The 24,729-nt window shown below is 41.0% G+C and overlaps 1 protein-coding gene across 2 annotated transcripts in view; it reads right to left on the reverse strand.

Moving 5' to 3' along the window:
• WWTR1 (WW domain containing transcription regulator 1) overlaps nt 1-22,441 on the reverse strand; it is a 71,920-nt gene extending 49,479 nt beyond the window's left edge. Inside the window, exon 1 of one of the 2 annotated variants that reach the window (XM_075268863.1) lies at nt 21,662-22,441. In XM_075268863.1, the coding sequence (XP_075124964.1) occupies nt 21,662-22,071 (410 nt within the window). In that variant the 5' untranslated portion in view covers nt 22,072-22,441. The remainder of the gene's footprint in view (nt 1-21,661) is intronic. The other variant, XM_075268864.1, reaches the window with a different exon arrangement.
• Between the last annotated feature and the right edge of the window lie 2,288 nt (nt 22,442-24,729).

The raw sequence follows: 24,729 nt of genomic DNA on the forward strand, positions 1-24,729 counted from the left end.
TGAGTTTGGGGTTTTTGGGGGTCCTGGGAAAAACGTATGTGCGCTATTGTGATGAAAAGTAGCCTATTGCGCAATGGGGTGTATTAACTATGTTTGTGGAAAATTTCAGCCAAATCGGTCAAGCGGGTTTTGCGTGATTGACTAACAAACATCCGAACACACAAACATCCAAACTCACAAACTTTCACATTTATAATATTAATAGGATATAGGACAAGTGTGATGTTGGGGGAAAGGGAAGGCCAATGGGAACAATAATACATGTGCACTTTACTTTCCCCATCACTTTAAGGCTGAGGCCCCATGTTGCAGAAACACAGCTCTTTTTGTTGCAGTTTTTGTTGCGTTTTTTTTTCAGCCAAAGCTAGGAGTGGATTGAACAGAAGGTAGAAGTATAAGTATTTTATATACCGTATATACTCGAGTATAAGCCAACCCGAATATAAGCCAACCCCCCTAATTTTACCACAAAAAAACTGGGAAAGCTTATTGACTCGATTATAAGCCGAGGTGGGGGGGGGGGGGAATGCAGCAGCTACTGGAAAATTTAAAAAATTAAAATGGTTTAGAGAAAAATATAATGGGTTATGGTCTCTAGATTTTAAGGACACGTTGATCCAGGGTTTTATACTGACTGCCATATTTGGAGTCGGGAAGGAATTTTTTCCCCTGAAATAGGGCAATTGGCATGAACCTCATGGGGTTTTTTGCCTTCCCCTGGATCAACACTGTAGGGGATTGTAGGGTTATAGGTTGGACTTGATGGACTCATGTCTTTATCCAACCTCATCTACTATGTAACTATGGAGTTTTTGGGTGCAGTAGATGTTGGGTGCTGGGAAAGGGGAGGGGGTGTTTTGGTTGTCTGTCTGCCCCTTCCCTGAGCTTGAGGACTGTTTTTTCTTCCCCCACTTGGAATTCAGCCTGACTGAATATAGGGTATCTGCAGTGCTCCTATTAACCCCTTCCTGACAGAACAGGAGCACTGCAGATACCCTATATTCAATAGACCGGGCACTTTCAGACACAGGGATACCTAATGTGTATGTGTTTCACAGTAATTTTCTACTTTTGTATGTATTCTAGGGAAAGGAGTGATTTAGAACTTTTATTTTTTTTTTTTTTTTAAATCTTCTTTTTTTTTTTTTTTTTTTTTTTTTTGTACTATTTTATGGGAGATTCTATACATTAATATTGTGGCTGGTCATAGACCCCCCTTCTAAAAAAATAAAAAAAAATTTATTTATTTTAAAAACTGGGCTGAAAAATTTGGCTTAAACTCGAGTATATACGGTATATCTCCTATTCCTCTTGTAGCCATTCTTGGCTTTGGCTCAAAAAAACGCAACAAAATGTTGCGTTTCGACAATGTGGGGCCTTAGCCTAAGAGGGTGGTCTGGCCACATAAAAAGTTCTTTTGAGGTTCTACACATTGAAAATAGTAAAACTTACTAATATACTTTAATTATAGAATCTGCATTGATGTCCCAGTTTTAACCCCCCTCTTGTGGGCCAAGAAGCTCCAGGTACACTGTAGCTCTGTCACAGAAATAGAGATTTTTCTCCATCTGTGTGTCAGCTACAGGCTTTATGGAGCTGGTTGTTTGGCTTTACGCAATAGCTAAGTTCTCTGACTTTTATGTCAGCCTTGATGGAGAACATCAGCGATCCAGTCTCTATCTTGAACGTCAGCATGTGGAGCTTCCTGGACAAGAGGAGGTAGAAGCCATGTGCTAGTTCACGTAACCTGGTGCCCAGAATCCTGACGTTCAACATGTTTAGAAACTGGGAGACAGTTACTAAGTAAAAAAAATCAAGTGTTCCTGGAAAATCTTTAGTCGTACAATAGTAAGTTTCTTGAATTTCAAATTGCAAAACATCTGAAAAACTTTTTATGTTACCAGGAACATCTTAAGGCTAAAGCCCCAGCAAAAAAAAGGCCTGCAGTCCTTTTCTCAGAAAGTCTACAGCGCTTTCTTCTGCAGACTTTCTTCTTCCATTATACCTATAGGGAAACTGCCGGTGTTTTCCGTAAGTATAATTGACATGCTGCAATTTCCAAAACCATGGAAATTTTAGAAATTGCAGTGTATTTGCTAAGCGCATTTTTCTGCAATGGAATCCCTTCCACTTTGCAGGTAATGCAAAACACCATGGCCAAATTGCTGCATCTTTGCAATGTGGGGCCCCGACCTAAAAGTGGCTTTGGGCTGAAGCCCCACAAGGTGTTTAATTAAAGGGATGAATAATTGGTTGGACTACCCTCCGAATTACTGCCATACTGGAGATATTGAGGATCCTTCCATTTTATATGAACACTTGTTACCTCCATACACGGCCTGGTTAATTTAAGAATAACCACATGTGGTCAAGTTACATACTGTCGAAGTCTGATAAGTAGACCACGGTAAGTCAATAAATAATTCCAAAGAAAGAGATCTACAGCCCATATATATGAAAATATACTCTATACATATACTACATGGAAAACCAAGAGACTACAGCTGGACAACAAAATGTCGAAATGTTAACTTAGACCTGGCTGTTACACATGGCAACACAACTCAGTCAATATTATTTTTGGGAATGGTATAGATTTTCATTGTACTTTGCAGTTTCCTGTTTTTAGTAGGAAAATGATTCAGTCTTTTGCTTGTTTAAGATAAAACTGGGGAAAAAAGTTAGCAGTTATATTGTTCTTTCAGAAGTCAATTTACAGGAGATGGAAAGGCTTATGAGTCAATATCCTGCGCTAGTGATCTCTCCGCCATCCTTTCAAGACACGTCCACAAAGCTGGAAGATATATCCCTAAACTGGTAAATTATTACAAGTGTATTAGAAAGGAATACATGTTTTCATCTGAGTATGATCTACCCTGTTTCCCTGAAAATAAGGCATGTTCTTATAATTAATTATCTAACGAAATATATGACCTTTCTTATTTTCGGGGGATGTTTTATGCAGCGGCTGGAGCGGGGAACAATCGGCAAACGAAGCGGGGAACAATTAGCGGAGTGCCGGCATGACTGCCGGTTGTATGTGATCCAGAAGGTGAAGGGGGGGGGGTGTCTTATTTTCGGGGAAACAGGGTATGTACTGCTCAAAGGGGATTCTCTATGATTTCTAATATAACTACATGTATAATACACATTATACATTTTATATGCAGAAGAATTTTAGAAAATAAAAATTTTAGGTCATTACATGACGCAACTACTAGAACCAAAAACACAAGTGATGGCTTAGAAAAAGGAGACTGACAAGGCAATGTATAATAGAATACGAGGATATAAAGCTATCCTGTGGTTCCCCCAACCAAACATATATTTTAGTAAAATGTTACCACAAGTTACTTCATATTAAACAACTTCTATTTTTGCTATAGTTTTCCTTAAACAAACACCCTGGAAGAACGCCAGGATGAACATTCCTTGGCAGTAAATGTCTATTGCACTGTAAACCCAATCACAGCAAAATCAGAATAGGGAACATGTTTTCTACTGAAAGATGAGTAGCTAAGACTATCTGAAGGCTAGAAACATCTAAACTTATCCAATCACTACCACCATCCGCTCTTGTGACCACCTACATACTACAAAAGACACAAAACGTCACTTAACTTAGTACATGAAACACAACAGTGAAGAAGAAATCTGTAAGACAAATTATATTGTTTTAATCTTGACCTTCTTGTATCTTTTATGGATTGGCTGCTTTCATTGAAAACTGACCACAGTTTAAAAAATAACACAAAAAGTCAGTCTACGCTGCTTTCCGCCAGTGTTAGTTTTTGGGGCTGCATCGGTGACATCACATCAATGGAATATGACATCACTGATCTCAGTAGTGCATAACTAAGGTCATCTATTGACTGTACCAACTACATGATGTCATACCTGCGGACCCTTTAACAAACACTGATGGGGAGTATAAGAGACTGAACGTCGGGGCAGCAGGGGATTCAGTGGGCAAGTACCATGAAACTGGACAACCTTTTTAAGTTGGACATACATATTAGGTTCCTTTTACATGGGCTGATATGCATCCAGATGTGCCAACAAACAATAATATAAGTTTAGTTGAAGGACCTTTAACATTGCCTGTATAGGGATGAACAAAAGTACTCCTAAATACCATTTTCAGCTCCTCTGTTGGCTGAACACTACCCTGTGAACATTGGGCAATGACTGAGAATGTGCATTCTTGTGAAATATTGTGCACATTGTAAAAGGTTCCTTAGCTGTCTGACCACTAGTTTTATTTCTCCCAACACATGCACGCTCAGCCGACATATTCTCTATATAGTATACAGCCAGAAGAGGATGCAGCTATATACTAACTGTAAACTTTATTCTGAGGGTTGTGAACTAGACACAGACCAAAATGTCAGACATCTTTGTTATATGTCTGCGCCATAGAATACTGTAGATCATTTCTCAAGGATAAATCTAAATGTCACTTATGTGAAATATATTGGGCCTTGAGACCTCCTTACATGAGCAAGTCCACATTGTGGAAATGTTGCTTTTTTGTTGCAGATTTTGCTGAGGCTTTTTGAGCCAATGCCAGGTAAGGATTCAGCAGAAAGGGGAAGTCTAAGTCCTTCCTTGATATTTCCCATTCCTTCAGTATCCATTCTTGGGTTTGGCTCAAAAAACCGCAGCAAAATCTTCCAACAAAAAAAGTTGCGTTTCTGCAATGTGGGGCCTTAGCCTTGCAAAGTAGTTTTTATAGTCTATAAAAAAAATCAGACAAATGTAGGTTGCCGTATTATAAGTGGAGAATATCATTAATAAAGTGAAGGTGATAGAAAAGCCAACGCTTTGACACAATAAAAACAATAACACAATATCACACTATTCCTCTGTATCTGGCATCAAACATTAGCAGAACATTAGGGAATGATTATAAGAAACCTCCTAAATGACTCCCTTCTTATAAAACTAGACGAGGGGAAAAACGCATTCATCTGAGCTCTGGGCCTGTAGTTTTAAGTTTGGCCGGCATGACATTTCCTTCTAGTTTAATTGCTTCCATACAATTTATATCTGCTAGTCACGCTAGGGCTCTCACTTCTAACACATGCTGTTTCAAAGGAGCTCTTGTCCTTTTATAACCTCCAGAAAGTCAGTCCAGTGAACTATGGGCAAGACCCGTGAGTTCTGAGTGAAACAAACAGGTTTTTTCACTTCATCTAGGACATATTGGAGCAGGAAGTGAGTCAGGTCTAACCACGAAATTGTCCGCAGGCAGGGAACGGAAAAAGCGGTCCAAAGCAGCTTGCTAAGAGATGCGGCATTACAACACTGACCTACAGTAATAAGGCGTGCAGCAGCTTTCCATTGGCAGACCACAGTCAGAATCCGAGACTAAAAACAATACACAGCCATATGGAGAGGACGTGCTGGCCTGTTTCTCCTCTTATGAAGACAGAGTTACACAACATTCTGGTTCGACTGCCAGTCTTGGTTCAGACACATTTCATTGCTCCTTAGTGAAGCTGAAGACAGGCCTCACAGTTGGGAGAATATCAAAGTGTCACATTTATTCATAAACCATATTGCACTTGGAAATGAGGCCCACCAAAGCCGCTTACTCTGGAGCTTGATGGGTCTGCACCAACGTGGAAAGTCTAGGGAACAAAGCGAAAAGCTAGACATAAGAAAAGGCCAACCCGTACTTTCCCTGGAAGTCTGGAGCATTATTACAGCTCCTTTCCGAACCAACAATAGGTATAACGGGAAGCCTAAGATGGCTGGATGCCTCAGTAGATTCTTGTGATATTACATGGAGACTTGTAAGTAGTATATGGCACTAGTTTTAAGTGGTGAATAAAGAAAAAAATTATATTACCAGTGGTAATGTACTTTGTGCACAACCAGGAGTGTAACTTGAGGGAGTGCAGAGGGCACAGTACTATAAACAACACATTGTAGTAGGGGGACCTGGTGCAGATTTAGCATTGGGGTCCAGAAGCTTCATATTATACCTCTACCATCAACATAGATCTCTGTAAGGATCTAATTGTCCCGTAGTAGTTGGAAACCATGTTTTAGACACATCTGTGTAAAAAATTACTGGCTTACTTTATAAAATAAAAATATCACTTTCTCTAAGACTACAGAAGTTGTTAAAGCTGACCAAATGGGACCAAAACCCCAACCATCCACAGTGAGTAACGGCTGGACAATTTTGATGGTAACGTTCGGCCATTTGCATCAAAGGATTGGTGGGGCTTAGTTGGTTTGCACTTAATGTGTTTGTAACCTCAAACATAAGAACATGAATTGGCTAGATCTTGAAATACCCATACACCCTGTCAACTGACTCTTCCATACTTATAGGTATCATCATGGCATACCGATGAAAGCTCAAAGATATTCGTGTAAGCATACCGACAACTTAAAGGGGCTGTCCCATCTAAATAAGTCATATTCAATTGTCTTTTTAGGGTATACAGACAGCATAGTGGGGGTTCACATTTAAGACTTCCTCCGTAAACCAGAATGAAGAGTTGCCAAACATCAGTCATTTCTTCATAGTTCCTAAAATATCCTGTTGATATGCTATAAATGCTCAAGATGGCACTAACCCAGTTTTAAGCTAATATTATTACAAGTTGTAAGAGTAAGAAATCGCTATGTCATTCATGTTTAGTTTATATCATGTGAACTTATTATTGCTGTAGGCAACTAGCGTGATGGCGATGACAGACCGTTTCGTGATATCCATCTCTGAAAACAACCACTTAGTTGTTACTATGCAAATCAGTACAGTGTAAATCTCAATGGGATTTATTCCTGAATTACACTTGAATGAAATACAAGAAATCATATGCAGAAGTTTGGATGAAGGGCTCTGTATAACTCTGAAACCAACCAATACAATTGTGGCTGTGGAGTCGGAGTCATGACCCATTTTGGGTGGACTAGGAGGAAACGTTTAATAATAAAAGGATTAATTATTTTTAATTATATTATATAACAATTGATATTGTATAATTTATTTTTATGTAGATTGTGAGCCCCATATAGGGATCACAATGTACTTTTTTTTTTTTTTTTTTTTTTTTAATCTATCAGTATGTCTTTGTAGAATGGGAGGAAATCCATACAAACACAGGGAGAACATACAAACTCCTTGCAGATGTTGTTCCTGGCAGGACTCGAACCCAGGACTCCAGCGCTGCAATGCTAACCACTGAGCCACCATGTTGCCCCTTGATGTTGTATAATTAATTAGATATATAGTTTGCTGCATATTTACTTTAATCACTAATTTTTGAATGATTTAGGAGAACGTTACTGCTTATGATTGGCCATGGCTCTCAGACATATGTGACGGATCAGAGTAGAAGTAGGAGTCAGGCTGTGGAGAAATAGAGGATTGGTTTGGCGTACCATCGCCACAATTCTGCAATGAGTTATTAATACAACATACATAAGGAACTTAAAACTTAGAACTGGTATTTAGGCTTAAAGGGCTTGTCCAAGAGTAGGTTTTCATGGATACCATAAATACCATATTGACAGAGGTGTGGCACTTGGCACCCTGACCCATCAGCTGCTGTAGATGCCAGATGTGCTCAGTGTATAAGGCTAGAAGCAGACAGCTCTGTACACTGTATAGTGTGTGATGGCAGTGTATTACTATTGCAGTTCAGCTCCCATTCATTAGAGTAGGAGCTAAAAGGCAGTGCCCTGATGTGACCACTACACAATGTACAGAACTGTGGCCGTAGGAACTGATTGGTGGGCATGTCAGGTGTCAAGTATCGGACCCCCACCAATCTGATATTATGACCTATCCTAAAGATAGATGCTTTTTGGCTATGCCACGCTATGTGGGACCTTAGATAGGAAAATATAGATAGTGAACTCCATTCTCCGTACAGTGTTACTAATCCATGCTGCTACTACATTTATCATGTAACATATAGTAATAAAACTAATATGTAAAAGAAAGCACATTGTTCAGTACATAACACAACATGCTAGTCTGTTGAAATTTTTATGCTTTAGTGAACTTGTAGATTTTTTTTTAGAGGAGGAGCTAAAATGTCATAAAAGTTCATATAAGCCAACATGCAGGTTATACCACATAGATGTCTGAGAACTTTCTATGTGAAAGAAACCAAACAAGCTTTGTGTGTCATATCCTAAAAAAGCAGGCTCTGTGCTTCTCCTAAACTTGTTTTTGCAACACAAAGCTCACTTTGTTAAAGCAGGCATTTCTAGGCAGCATCAGTAAACCCAATCCGTGACTTTAAGTTCAGCAGCTAGAGTCAAGTTACAGCATGTTAACAGAGAGCGGTCATGGCCCCTCTTTATACAGCAAGTTTACAGTCACGACCAAAATAGAACCCCAGCACCGGAGAACAAGATATACATGCTCTGCAAAATGGCTGCACGTTCCTTCAGGCAACGCTGAGTTCAGACACTGCAGTTGTTCCACAGTATCTCTAGAAAATACTCTCTACAGACCAGGCAGACATTTATTCTACAAAATATGCTACATTATACCCCCATATTTATCTCCACTCACCCATTATCAATATCGGCATACATAAGCCAAATACCCACTACTCAATGAAATTGCATCAAAGTACCTCCAATGTTATGCTGCCTATTTAAAAAACTGCACATTCACAGCCCAATTTACACCTACCAATATAACATATGTGCCTTTGGGTACATATGAAACAGACTGATAGCCATCACTCTACAGCCTGAATGCCAAAATAACCAAAGTCCAGAAGCAACATTCTATCTGCGAAGAAATAAGGTCTACTTGGGTCTTATAGTTCTATAGTCTTATAGTGTTACCGATCAGACTAGTGTATTGATCTCATAATTCTGTCTGCTGCGGCGGCCTCCTTACCAAACGTTCATTCTGATTAAGCTCTATCAGTGCGGACCTCTCCGCCATCTGACTACAAATTCTGGCTGCTGCCTTGGTACCACATCCTGGAGACATCTGCTCAGGCCAGGAAATCTTGCAGTTCAAATCCCACTATATAGGCTAAAGGTTCCTGGGTTTGGCCATAAGGAACTCATTGGATCTATATACATGACAAGAATTCTATGTGACACATGGTATGTACAAGTTGCACTTCTGCTTCTATTTTCCGAATTTTAGATAAATACTATAAAAAAAAAGAAAAAAATTAACACCTGTTTTGCTCAAACAATCTACCAGGCAGACAGTAGGTACTTAAGGATTAACTCAAGCTCCAACCCATGTGTCCCTAGTTTGGTTTGCCCGATTTTAATAGTATTCAAAAGTAAAGCAACTACAATAAGAAGTACCATAATAGAAACTCATGTCAGGTGTGCCTACATTTGTTGGTGATATGGAGGACCATCAGTATCAGGCTGATGGTCTTCTGAAAACCACAACCACACTGATCAGTTGTTCCAGGTAGTCCATGGCACTGTATCATATATATGGGATGGAGCTGGAAGCAAAAGGCACTATCCACTATATAGAGGCCATAGTAGAGTACTGCAGCTCTGCTCCTATTGACTTCGATGGATTGTACTCCAGCATATAGTTAGATCATGCACTGTGGAGAGGTTACTTATGAGGCTACAAAAAGTTGTGTATATGATACTATTGTACACAGGCACCAAAACAGTAAAGGGATTGTCCAGAAGTTTTAAAAATATCAGGGAAAGCTGTGAAATCCAAAAAACCACCTTATACTCACATCAATTTACTGCCTCTCCAATTGTCTCTGCTGGTTTGCTGACCTATCCTGCCATGATATTATGCCATACAGCCCCATGTGACCACTGCGGTCAATCATTGGCCTCTGAAATCTCATGCCATTCATGAGTCAACACTACACAAGAAAGAGATTGGCCGAAACAGTCACATGTGCACGCACGGCACGTGGTTGGATCCACTAGCATGGACCTGGGCAATGTACGACCCGTGGGCCACATCCGGCCCTCTGACTGCTTCTATTCGGCCCTCATAGCTAGTGGAAGTTTTTTCAAGGACCTATGATGATGTCATCACAGCCTATCACCAGGATAGGCTATGACTCGTTAGTGGGCGGAGCCACACGGGACTGTGTGCTTGCTGCAAGCTGCCGGCAATGGAGGCTGCTGGATGATAGAGAGAAGAGACAGCATGTGTGAGCAGAACTAGGGGCAGATGTAGGGGGGCAGTAAAACTGAATGCACATGGAGGGGGGACATTAAACTAGGGGGCAGATGGAGGGTGATATTAAACTGGGGCAGCTGGAGGAGGATTTTAAACAATGGGAGGTAGCTGGAGGGGGACATGTCTGCCTCTAGTTGCCACCAGTTTAATGTCCCCCTCCAGCTGCCCCAGTTTAATGTTTCTGCTAGTTTATACTGGGGCACCAGGAGAGGGACTTAATACTGTGGGACATTTGGAGAGAAACATTATAATGTGGGGGGGGTATAATGTTAGGGTGACTGTAGGAGGATTTTACTTTGTGGCGCACATGGAAAAATGATTGAGAATGGGCAGAGTCAGCGGAGCAGTGGGTGCAGCTAAATTTGCCTCGGCGCGCATGGCCCTCTAGAACCGTTACAATTTCTCATGTGGCCCCATGAGAAAATTAATTGCCCACCCCTGCAGTAGGAAGTCAGGAGATTTGCCAAGTAAAAATAATTTTTATTTTCTTTATTTTTTAACATTTATTACTTTTCAGGAAACTTTTTAGATGTCCCAGAAAACCCCTTATACAAATAGGGCTATGAGTTAGCAGTCTGAGGCCATAACACCTTCCTTTTAGTGGTAAGAAACGGACAAATGAGGTTATTAAACTGCCCAAAAGCTTTGTCTCTTTCCCATGAATACCTCGGTACTAATACCTATCTGTATTTACAAAGACAATCATGAGACCTTACTGCACCCTCTAAAGAAAGCCTACGTAGATGTTATGTATGCCAAGCAAACAACTCTCCCAAACTACCTGTAAATGTCCTGCCAACTTCTGATAAGAGATGCCAGCATGGTGTTGTCCTCCATAGCCTTGGAATGTAGATCTTTTCTCAATGTTAAATATAATCTCAGTTAATAATCACCAGCAACTCAATAATTATTAAAATTTAAGCAAGAGACAAATAGGAAGAACAATGAGGGCTCTATGTACACGACGGGCTATGTCCTCCAGTCATGAGCTTTAAATTCCTACTTTTTCAGCACTTCATGTACAAGTTTATTTTTGTTCTGTAACTCCTTCCCCACCAAAAGTTACCTGACCTTCAAATACGTAAATCTGTTACAGAGAAAACCCTATATGGTAGATAGTCTAATGTGAATAAGGCATATGTGAACTATAAGCACATGAACAAGACTTTTCCCCATTTGCCCCATATAAGTAGATGATCATATGATCAGGGACAATCGGTTCACTGAAATATCTAAGGACTTTAGCAGGAAAAATGTAGGATTATATGTGAGATTGAATGGCTGTTCATGTAATCCAAGAATGGCTTTAAATTACTAGAACTGATATAATGACTCTCTATTCTGGCTGATAGAGAGGGCCTTAAATACAGGACCCCCTTTATCATGTCTTTATGGGGCATATGGAGAGGTGTTATTTTTATAAAGACACCTCCTTTGTAGCATTTGTGCTACAATTGTCTATTGGATTATTAGCACCAATCTCAGCAATCCATACCAGACTAAAATAACTCGTTCACATCTGCGCCCGGTCGGCAGGTTTCCGTTTCCTGCACAAAACAGAGGCAGGAGATGGAAACCTGCAGGACTCTTTCATACCCATTCATTTGAATAGGTATGAAAGATGTACGGCCGTGAGCAGCGGTGAGCGTTTTATGCTCTCTGCCGCGAAACCGTTTTTAAAAAAAAATCAGACACAGAGTCGGACATGCAGTACTCTGTGTCCGGTTTAAAAAAAACGGTTTTGCGGCAGAGAGCATAAAACGCTCACCGGCGCTCACGGCCGGACCCGGTCTGACAGGTTTCCGTCTTCTTCATGCAGAAGACGGAAACCACAGAACGGAGACCCGAACGCTAATGTGAACCTAGCGTAACAAATAAAGGTACTAGGTAATTAGAGGAGTATTCCATAGACTTCTACCTGCAGATGACAATGGGTGAACACCTCCAGCATGACACATAATGATCTTGACACACAGAAGTCTGGCATCTGCCATCACAATCATTGACATACAATGTTCGAACAATGTCAGACGCTCATCTGATGTGTATGGTCCACTGTACACAGATCAAGAACCAGACAGTTCAGTGAATACAGGGCAAGGTCATAATACAAAAATAGACAACACTACAATTGCTGTTGGAAGTGTCAATCTGGCATCTGTGCATAAAATGCTCCCTGAAGGAAGTCTACAGTTGTTTAGGGGCCATGAATCAGTACCTGTGACAAGTGACAAATGACACAATGGGAATAACAGTGTTAAGCTTGACTATTCTGACCATCTGATGAGTCATTTTGTTGTCGAGCATTTACTTTTTTAATACAGATATGTTGATTAATATTCTTTGTGATGAGCTTCACCATAGGGTCCAATCATTTTATGTACATTTATAACACTGAATCAGTGCTTGGAGGCAAGCGGAATCCATCAATGTCCAACATAATAATGAAGCAGTGACTCACTTGGAGCTTTATTGAAATCACAACATTCCCCAGATAGTTTAGAGGAAAGAGTCATTGAGACGCACTAGGGAACATTAATATACTACAAGAGCATATCAGGAGAATCAAGTGCTGGGATATTTCCTCCCTAATCCTAAGGATTTGAGTCGCTTCTACTGAAGAACTCACAATTTTATATCTTATAGAAAGTGCCTGGCTAGTGATTCTGGTAACAATATACAATATATATATATATATATATATATATATATATATATATATATATATATGGATCAATATGGATCATAAAGGGTTAGAGAAACTGAGTGTACAAATGTGTCACATTACAAACTTGAAGGAAAGACTCTGCACAGGAAATAATGTAACCAATTCGTTAGTGATAGTGCCATTGGCATATGGGATTCAGTAGTTAGCTATTATGCCATTAAATGTGAAGATGCCAACAAACCAGAAAGATATTCATTTTAATCTAGAATGAACTTAATGATGAACTCCAGGTCTTTGAGTAAACCATTGACTGAGTGACAGCAAGGCTGCAGTGCCAAGTACAATGCCGCCAGTTATGCCACAAGATGATCTGAGGGTCTTCTGACCAATAAGAAACTGCCTGACTGCTAGAAGGAATTTTTGTAGACAGACCATATGTCCTAGTAGATTGTACACATATTCTATACACACCCTATTGCTGATGGAGCTGTACAATCACTCTCCATACAATCTCTATGGCAGCTACAGCTGATACACTGTGTAATGTAAATCAGGAAGGACCAATGCCCCTATTTGTCTCTCCGGTTGCTTGGTGCGGCAGCATCTGCTATGTGATGGGCAGCTTCATTGCATTCCACTGATCTCCACTTCAAACATAAAGCTGAGAATCAGAGAAGCTTCAGCAACTGTGCATTGCAGTTGTCTCGACCTCTAATGTTAGTTTTAGCGTAACTATAGCCAGACTAGTCTGGAGCATTTGGGTTTCCACACCCTGCAATTCGGTTCAGTGTCAGTGGACCCTGTGAAAGGCACAAAGTAGAGCCAAGGAATGAAATAAAATAAGGATAATCCATTTATTGTCTATAATGATAGTGCAGTCTTGGTTTTGTTGGTTTACATTCTTGTGTATAAAACAATTACTGCAGACACTTTATATGGAGGACTACATTAAATGCACAATATGCTGCCTGTTCAGCAACCCCCCTACCCTAATTGATTACAAATAATGAACTTTAAAGGGAGTGTGTCACCGAGGAGAAGCATATTAAAACAGCAACACAGTTAGTTAGGTCAGGCTCACCTGATTCTAATGATTTTTTTCCCCATGAAAATCCGTGCCTTTATTGCCAAGCAATTCATTTATTTCACAATATGCAAATGAGCAATCTGGAGCACTGAGGGTGGCTCCATTGCTCCAAACTGCTACATGCCACACTGATCTAATACACCCTCCTTCTCCTCTCTCTTCTTTCCGTGGCAGGGTCAGGGGAATCTCACCTTTCCCTGTGTTTTTGTGTTTGTACTGGTATATTAGAAAAGTGTGGGTCGTAACAGTCTGGAGCAAGGGAGAGCCCTTGGTGCTCCAGATTGCTCATTTGCATATTCTGAAAAAAATCTTTATAATGGAGGTACAATCTTTCATGGGAAAAAGGTGTTACATTCAGGTATTCTAAGTGCACTGCAGGTTTAATATGCTTCACCCTGGTGATAGACTCCTTTTAAGTCTATTTAGAGTGGTTTCAACCAGCTTGCATCATATTGTCATCCTGCAATTTATGACGGATCTGTCCCAGACGGACACCTGGCGCATATGTGAACTTAGCCTTACTTAAAAGATCCGTATTCACTCACACTCAAATACTACACATACACTAGAGGATTCTTTTTGGTTAAACAACGATTTTGTACAATCTCATATAATCATTTATACTTATTTATCAACCAAGTAACATGCACATTTATTAGGGACAGTAGGATAAGAGTCTGTCAAATATTGACTGTCAGCCGTTTCAGCATCCATCAGCAGGATTTGTAAAAAAAAAAATAAAAAATCTCATGTCTATTAATAGAGGCATGTTGTAAGAGCAAGAGAACAAACATTTTAATAGATTTTTTGGGATGCTGATGGCCTCTGCCCCTGCTGATCTGTTAAAGTGACTGGGCCAATTGCTGTGGCCTCTAAACACGTGTCAGAGTGACCGCTGTAAAACAGAATCCCATTGACTTCAATGGGTGCTGGCTTACGCGCGCTACACATTGAAATCAATCGGAGGCTTTTTAACCCATTGATTTCAATGTGTAGCGTGCATAAGACGGCACCCATTGAAGTTAATGGGATTCTGTTTTACAGCACTCACTCCGACACGTGTTTACGTGTCAGAATGAGCGGCGCGTTACTCTGTGGGAACAGAGCCTAACACTGCTTTTCCATAGCTTTTTTCCAGGGACAGAGATCGGGGACATCTTGGCCTGACAGATTCAAGATAACTCACATCAATTTTCTCCTGTGAATTATAATGGAAATCTAGTTCCAAAACAAAACTCTACATACAATAACAATATTATTTCCCTAAATCAACTTGTGTCCATAAGTTCCTATAAGGTCACTCAAGACGTACATGACTGCCTGAGACTATTCTACTTCAGGCAATACAATTTGGGCATCAGGAATGGTCAGCAAGGTTAGTTCATCCATCTTATTGTTGCCACGGCCTTTGTATCATAAATTGTCCATAGGCCCATTGTCTAAGGATCAGCAGAGTTTTGCTGATCGCTGAAAGATCAATATATAAATCTACTATTGTGATAGTCACATGCTGTATCTCCAGCTACCTATATTCTTTAAATCCATGCTCAATAACAACAAGGTCTCCTTAGATATAGATTCCTATAGAGAAAGCCAATTATAGAAAATATAACCCCTTTCTAAAAATATTCTTTGATTTCATAATTTGTTCATTCCTACGGCAGATATTTATTCGCTTCTTATCTCCGTACAAGTGAAAAATGAATTAGCCGTCTGCTAACAGAGCATCCCCCGACATCACCTATCCTGACCACCCAGGAGCTGCGGCTAGGAACATAGTGTTTATAGTCTAAATTATCAGATGTTTCTAAGGATACAAGATACATATTTATTCTAGGAGGATAGTACAACCTGATAACATCAGATATGTATCTGACTGATGAGCATAGTCTATATGTGGTGTCTATATATACACACTCATTGACATAAAAACTAATGCACCAAGGATGGGTTGTTAGAATCGAATGAAACTTTCTACGTGTAAATACATTGATGATATATGTAAGTGATTACAATATCAGAGTGAAAGAGGCATAGTGGAAAACAGTACAAAGGGTGGAAAGGAGTCTCTAGTACCGTGCCACCTCTAGTCTGGATACATGATGAGATACAATTGGGTAATGAGATATACAGGTTCTATATGGTATCCTGCGCCACATTTGCAAGTTGACGTTGCAACTGTCCTGAAGATCCTGTTCACTCATAGGTTGCCGAAGCCAGTGTCCTAGCTGGCCCCATAAATGTCAATTGGTGATCAATCTGGCAATTAGGCAAGCCAAGGAAGTGCTACAATCTTCTGAGGCATTCCTGGGAACGCCTTGATGTATGTGGCTGATCTTTACCCCGCTGAAAAAATGCCAGTTGGTATACCTGCCATGAGAGGCCACAATTCTATAATTATTAAGGGAGACTGACTGTGAAAAATGATGGTTCTCCAGAACATCAAACCAGCTGATAGGGTTGTCTGTCGCTTTACAGCAAAGGCAGCATCAAAGACCAACCCGACCATCATCAGACCTCATCGGATTTTGTCCTAGAAGCAATGCCTCTTAAGAGGAGAATACCAACTCATGGTGGCCCCATAATGCCACCATCCATGGAGAATCCCTATACCATAGACTCCGCCTGCCTAACTACAGGCTCCATGTAAACTATATTATAAGGAAGTCAAAATTTGATATATTACCATGCTCCTCTATAACCCTTCTTATGGAAATCATTCATGGTCTGCTTATGAGGAAAAGAAAGTCCTGGTCATTAAGTACAACTGACAGTGGACATACACTTTAGATAAATGTTGGCCAATCCCATTGATTTGGGTGGCACTAGTTGTATAAAGTGTACAGTTGCACCTAGGCCCAGGTGTTTTAGGGAACATACAAAATATATTTTCCCAATATGTGCAGACAAATATAGATTTCTCATTTGGTCTCAGAAGCATCATTGTATGCCTCTATGCACGGCTAAGCCAAGCATGCATGTGGATGTGAGGTCAAGAGGGATAGCTTGATCTTATCAAGTGATTTGACTTTATTTCTTTTAAGGTAGAATTATCCACAAAGCACATGTTGATATCACTTTTACCCCCAGACTAGGCATCAGATACTTTCTAGGTTCTCCTTATTCTGGATCTAGCATTAACCGAAGTCTCAGAGATATCAAATACAACAAAACTAAGCTCCGGGGATGTAGGCTGGAACACTTGCATTTCACTGTCTCCTATGAAATACTTGTCAGATTATTCATTAAGCCTTGTTGTTGCTGGACAGGGCACTATGGCATGGAAACTCCCTTTGAAGTCAATGTGATTTTCCATTCACTACACCTCTGACTGGCGCCTTCAAAGCTTAAAGGGACAGTAACTGAATAAATATAAATAGCTTATATGCAACTCAAGTCGCCATTGGATAACACTATATACCTTGTCAGCCAAAAACCACTTGGCTTATGCAGTGTGATGAAGGATGTCATTCAGCAGCAGACTATCTACCCTACTTGAGGTTATACACACATTTTCTCCTATTTATGGGAAAAATCTATATTTTTAGCTGATCAATACTTTTTCCTAGGAGTGTTGAAAACCTAAGTAACACCCATGATGGCAATACTGACTGTCACTGAGCTTTCATTAAAAGAAATATAACTTGGAAATGGTTGAATATGATCACTGTTACATCTCTCAACATGTGGGCTTCAACACAGACAACTCAGACATTTGGGAGCCTAGAAAATCTGAGTGGCAGCTGCACTGCAACGGTAGCCATACTTACCAGGCTTTTGTAGACCAAGGAGATAGTTGAATAGGAGATTAAAATACATTATGCAAGATAAAGGGAGTCTGTCAAATGCTTATGTTCCAACAAACCTATGGCAGTGCAGGGTAGGGGGCTTGAACAGTAGCTCAAACATACCTAAGTGACTGCTGATCAAGCAAGCATTGCAGAGAAAATGAAGTTTATAGACAAATAAAGATCATGTCTATGTGTTCGCTTTTACTCCAGTAACCATGATGATGTCAGCAAAGACTAGACAGTGCTAGAGATGTCAATCAGGGCCAAGGAGGTGATGAGTACTGAGCACTTGCAGACTTAGGCCCGCCCATAGAGCACCTGCAACCTCATTTACATAACAATGCTATCAATTGTTGGCCACACAGGTAAGTTTGAGCTTTTATTTCTACCTAATGCTACTGTTTAGCTGGAGACCCAAAAGACACAACTAACTCCATCAAGGGCATAATTCAAGGGCCCGTACTAATGCTCAATGCAGGTATTTCTGGTAAGTTTATTATCTGTTCCTTTAACATATAGCACACTAACCCATTCTTATCTATGGCCCCATACACATGACAGGTCAGTATGGGTGGTCATGAGCATAGACACAAAACTCAAGGTAGGCTATTCCTGTTCATTTGGCTGCTCAGACTCATTCACCGAATTGTATGGGTCCTTGTAGCATACAGATGGCACACGGATGCCATTCAAGTTCTTGTAGGAATGAAACATGTTAAGGCTAGGTTCACACCTAGCTAGGTTTTCCGTCCCCGAATACACTTGAAAAATGTGGTGAGAAAAGTCCTGCAAGCATTTTTCTCCGTTTTACAGGCGGAAACCTGGCAGACCCCATTATAGTCTATGTGGTTCGCGGGTAACTGCTTTTTAAGCGGATTAGGTTTCTGTTCTTTGGGTCCCCAAGCAGACCAGAAGAACGGAAACCCAGGAGCATGTGTGAACCGAGCGTAAGTAATGTCACAAATAACCTGGAGTAGCTGCTTTGCGGGACAGTCAGCAGAACACCAGCTGGCCTTGTCTTCTGCAGGACATTTGGTTTCCCCGCCACTATTATGAATCCTATATATGTAATTCACTGCAGTCTTTTACCTACATTTGAAGACCACTATGTGGTTCTTCTGACAAATCTAAATATCTGAGCAGTTTTAGCTTGGTGTACAAGTACCTTACACATGTGACTATATGAGCTACTTGTTATGGATATAGGGCACCCAAAGAATCATAGATGATTCATTGTATTTGTACTGCTGTGATGGGGATGGAGAGACAAACTTTCTATAGGAAAAAGATAATAAAAACGTACAAGTCTAAACGTTCCGGTTCTGTTCACTTCCTGAGTATCTGAAAACCACTACAGATCGGCGCTTGTTACTCCTGACATACTGTACTTTTACTGCAGGTGGTGAGGTAGAAAGGAATGTGTGAAGAGTCAGAGGTTAAGGAAGCCATCACAAATCTACTGCACTGTGAAGTGTTTGCTGTTGTAAAGCTCCAGAGAATACAGATCTGGCGCAGTATCTGCCAGTTATGGGCCGCCTCACCTCCCTACAAGTTCACTTTGTCAGCTGTTTCATGTAAACACTGACAGCAAACCAGAAAATCCTTCACATACGGCAGTGTAGGCTGAGTAGGCCTCATACACACTACACACATTTATTTACACATGGAGCAGGGCCGATCTTATCAGTTAACTCAATGGCTCTGTTAAGCCAGGTTCAGACAGTATTTTTTGGATTGGATTTTGTTGCGGAATCCGTGTCAAAATCCGTCTAAAAAAATTTAATTTAATGGGGGCCAGACAATTCCTTTTTCCACGAGCAGTCTTTTGAAAAAAGAAGCGACCTGTCCTTTCTTGACGCAGATTTAGTGGCGGAATCCACCACGGAGTGACAATCTCTCCCCTCTAGGCCCATTTATTTGGGCCTAATCCGGAGCGGGAGGCCACGACTGTTGGGAGGTGCTTTTTGGACTGGATTCTGAGACGTCAAAATCCGGTCAAAAAAAAACCCTGTGTGAAGTCCGCTTAATGATTCTCTATTTATTGACTAAGGTAAGTCATTCCTAAATAAAATTGCAGTTAGTACTATTCACATATCCGTTTTTCATGTCTGTATGCCATCCGCCTTTATCCCACATGGCATACGGATCTAATATTTTAAAAATGTATTTACTTATGTTTTATTTATTCACCAAGGTTATGTTAAAAAAAAAAGACAGAACGTCCATCTTTTGTCCATGAGTTGGATGAGCAATGGATAAATCAGACCAATGCAAGTCTATTGGTCTGTGGAAAAAACAGATGGCATCCGTGTGTCATTGGATTTCCATGGACCCAGATGTTGACAAACAAAGAAATACTGTGAAAAAAAGATCATCCATTTTTCATGGTTATCATTAACACAGAAATCAAACGTCCACTAAAAGAGGTTGTGTGAAGGAGGCCTCATTTAGTTTAGTGACAAATTCAGTCCGGCTACACTGCTGCACCACTTTCACAGTTGCAAACTCGGCCGGACAACCTATAATGGAGATGGTGGGCAGTTGTAGTTTTTCAGCTGTTGTTTGAAGTTCTACAACTCCCAGGTGCTAAACAACAAGTGTACGAGGAGCGACACCAGAGGACAACAGCTGACTAGTCATAGTACTCCAAAATCAAATCTGATTACTTTATGGAAATCCCAGAACATGAGATGCCATTCAGGAACCTTATTTCAAGGGCCAGGATGACAGCACAAGGACACTTGGGAAAAGTTTGAGTTTGGCTGGTCCAGATGACTTGAACATTCATAGTAACGGGTGGCCTCTAAGAGAAGGCAATGATGTTACAGTGTCTGTATCTAGACATCAGTCTAGACTTGGATCTGGCTGATATAATTCCCACTTCCAGTAATCTGCTGGAAGGACTTCTCAAAAGCAGGCAGGGGCTGTAACAGCACAGTGTGACCAAACAAACATCTCTGACGCCCCCTCCCAATTCTTATACTTGATGGACTATACACACTATATTATTACAGAATACACACATGAAAGGCGAAACATACCAAGCAAATGACCATGCTATTAGCCTGCTAAAACACATATCATCAAGGACGCCATTAAAGTTTTTTTTAAACTTTTGGTGTTTGCATACATGAACATGTTACAGGTATTCCAAGTTTATGGTATATGCAATGCACAAGGTCTTGTAAACACTAATAAACAGGTATAATAAGGACACACAAGACCCCACAGTTTACTCTGCTATGGTCACTTTCATGGGAAGAGAAATAGAAAATCTTACAACATACTAACATCTGCCCTAAGGAAAGTAATCCTTAGACACTACAGAGGGAGATCTACATTGGGTATATTAAGACACAACGAACCATTGCACATAGCATGACAAATATGTTTCTAAAATACTAATATTAAGTTATACAATATTGAGAAAGTCCTGTACATAAACATAAATATTACTAAAACATGGATACACTTCACATTCTTGGGGTGAGACACAGGAAATGCTATGGCTTGGCAAAGGTTTTGGCAGAATGTCGCCAGAACAATGTCTCAGTGTCTGGCACATTAACTCTTTACTGTAACACACACAGGTAACAAACTTTGGAGCTTGTTGCATGATGTGCGCTTCTCTAGTGCAGCCCCAGCAGATGTATTATGTACAATCATGTCCAATGCATGGTCAGATTTACAGTCACTACTTGTACAGTTCTGTACAGGACTTCAGCTGTGTCCATCCACTAAGGAGTTAAAACTACACTGTACAGACACCCCTGGTTTATGGGATTGCATAATCCGCTGGCAGGAAAGGAAATAGCAACATTCCTTAGCAGAGCCCTGTGGGTGGAAAGGGGTTAATGCAATTCCCTCTCCTCTCCTCCAGCCTACATAGGTTGATCTGGATGGTATTTATCATGCATGGACCTTTACACAGAAATGCCACTTACTTGAGGAAGTATCTCTGGCCAGTGTGGGTGAATGCCATCTCCCAGCCGGGTGGTAAGGGCAGCTCATCTGTCACATCATAGGACTGCTGGCGGAGGTGGGCATGCTGCTGAGCTGGGCTGGGGACGGTACCGGTACCAGCACCTAGTTGTAAGGAAGCAGGGGACGAATGGGATCGGACGTGCTGGATCCCGAGCCTGGGGGGGTGACTTCCAGAATCCGTGCTAGACTGCCTGGAGTGGGAGCCTGAGTCTGGTTCCTTGAAGAAGGACTCTGGTAGGATTTTCTTCCTCCAGGAATTGGGTTTGGGGTTCATGACAGAGTTAAACAAGTTCTCCAAGTCCGTGTCCAGATCCTGGGTGACATGGATGACTTGCTGCCCTGGTGGGGGGAGACCTGGATTCTGGTTCATCCTTGTAGAACCAAAAGTTACAAGAGCACAAGAAGCCTGAGGAAGTTCACAGATGGCAATAACAAGCGCTGGCCTGAAGAAGCAAGCGAGCAGAGCTGAGATACAAGACACTGATTGCTGGAGAAGTCCTAGAACGCGGAGAGTGGGAACGTTCCCCAGAAGTTGAGGAGCATTGTGACGTCACTGCCTGAAAGTTCTCTCCCCTCTCTGACCTGGAGCAGCCTCTCCGAACCTCAGCTCCTGCTGTCCAAAGGCTGCTGTGTGGGTGGCTGTGAGGCTCCTGGATCCTCAGCCTGTCTTCACAGTGTCCCTCACAAAGTAAGAAAATGTCAACTCACAGGACAGGGAGAGGCGTCTCTGAGCCTGAATAATGCATGAGCTGTGCCCTGCCCTGCTCACCCTCCTCCTCCTCCAGACCGGGACTTTACCTTACAGGGCAACAGCCTCAGGCATTGACTCCCACGTACAGTTCGGGTTACAAGTGTGGGTGAAAACGTGCAGGAGTTTGCCTGGAGATCACTTTCTGGAGTTTCACCAGCCACTGCCCTCTCTCTGTCTTCCTATGGTTGTATAACATGAAACTAAGACACAACAAGTCTTTTATTAGGCAATAAAAGAAAGATTACCCATACACATACAGACATTATACTGTATATATATATATATATATATATATATATATATATATATATATATATATATATATATATATACTAGCTGGTACCTGCGACTTCGTCTGCGGTGATGGTAGAAGTGGGTATATACAGGCGCGGGTAAGGTTTTCGTAGTGTGTATAAGGTATGGGATATGAAATGTAACTTTGTATCTTGTTTGTGCTGTAATTCTGAGAATAAGTGAGACTTTTGTGTTGAAGTTAATTTGTATTTGAGCTGCTATATATACGGTGTTGTGAGAAACTTTACATAGTGACTTTGGGACAGAAGTATTTGAAGTTAACCCTTTCCCGCTGATGGCATTTTTTGATTTTCGTTTTTCATTCTTGACTCCTCTCTTTTTAAACCCCATAACTTTTTTTATTTCTCCGCTCCCAGAGCCATATGAGGTCTTAATTTTTCCTGGGACAAATTTTTCTTCATGATGCCACCATTATTTATTCTATATAATGTACTGGGAAGCAGGGGAAAAATTCAGAATGGGGTGTATGTGAAGAAAAAATGCATTTTGTGCGACTTTCTTACGGGCTTTGGTTTTACGGCGTTCACTGTACAACCAAAATGACATGTCCCCTGTATTTTGTGTTTCGTTACGATTCCGGGGATACCAAATTTATATGGTTATAGTTACATTTTGACCCCTTAAAAAAAATCCAAAACTGTGTTAAAAATCATATTCCGACAGCCGTAACTTTTTTATACGTGCGTCTACGGGGATGTATAGGGCGTCTTTTTTTGCGGGGTAGGGTGTACTTTGTAGTTCTACCATTTTCGGGGAAATGTTATTGCTTTGATCACTTTTTATTCAAATTTTTATCAGAATCAAAACTGTGAAAAAACGGCGGTTTGGCACTTTTGACCATTTTTTCCGCTACGGCGTTTACCAAATAGGAAAAATATTTGTATAGCTTTGTAGAGCGGGCGATTTCGGACGCGGGGATACCTAACATGTTTGTGTTTCACAGTTTTTAACTACTTTTATATGTGTTCTAGGGAAAGGGGGGTGATTTGAATTTTTAATTTTTTTTTTTATTTTTTTATTTTTTTTTACTTTATTTAAACTTTTTGTTTTTGCATTTATTAGACCGCCTAGGGGTATTGACATGGGTTGGCGGTGTCGCGGATTGTCATAGCGGTGGGGGTCGGCAAACATGGCTGCTCCGGAGCGTTAAAGAGAGCCTCCTGGAGTATCGTTAAGGTGAGGGACAAAGTGGTAAAGTATGTGTATATGTGATTGTGTGGGGTTAGGGGCGAGGCTGTACAGGGTAATATGAATTTTGGGGCTTGCTATGGTCCAAAGTGTGTGAGATTGCAGAGATGGTGATGTGAGTTTGGGTTTTGTGGGGGTCCTGGCACAAACGAATGTGCGCTATTGTGACGAAAAGTAGCCTATTGCGCAATCGGGTGTAGTGACTATGTTTGTGGAAAATTTCAGCCAAATCGGTCGAGCGGGTTTTGCGTGATTGAGGAACAAACATCCGAACATCCAAACTCACAAACCCACAAACTTTCACATTTATAATATTAATAGGATTAGCAGGAGGACCCGGCTTCGCATGGGTATGTTTTAGAGATGAGCGAGTACTGTTCGGATCAGCCGATCCGAACAGCACGCTCGCATAGAAATGAATGGACGTAGCCGGCACGCAGGGGGTTAAGCGGCCGGCCGCCGTCAAAGCGGAAGTACCAGGTGCATCCATTCATTTCTATGGAGTGTGCTGTTCGGATCGGCTGATCCGAACAGTACTTGCTCATCTCTATTTCATTTTTTGTGTTGTGGCCCTATAAGAATTGCCCAGTTTTGTACTTGTGTATTTTGTATATCGTGTTTCATCGTGTTTGTATATCGTGTATCGTGTATCGTGTATATACACGCGACTTCATCTGCGTGTTATTGGCGTCGATAATCCGACTATATTCAGCAAGTTGCTGCCGACGATGGTTTGTCTGCTCTGGTCTTTCGGCAGCTCTTAAGCTGTCCTGC

Source organism: Leptodactylus fuscus, chromosome 3 (genome assembly GCF_031893055.1).
Source record: "Leptodactylus fuscus isolate aLepFus1 chromosome 3, aLepFus1.hap2, whole genome shotgun sequence".
Lineage (NCBI taxonomy): Eukaryota > Metazoa > Chordata > Amphibia > Anura > Leptodactylidae > Leptodactylus > Leptodactylus fuscus.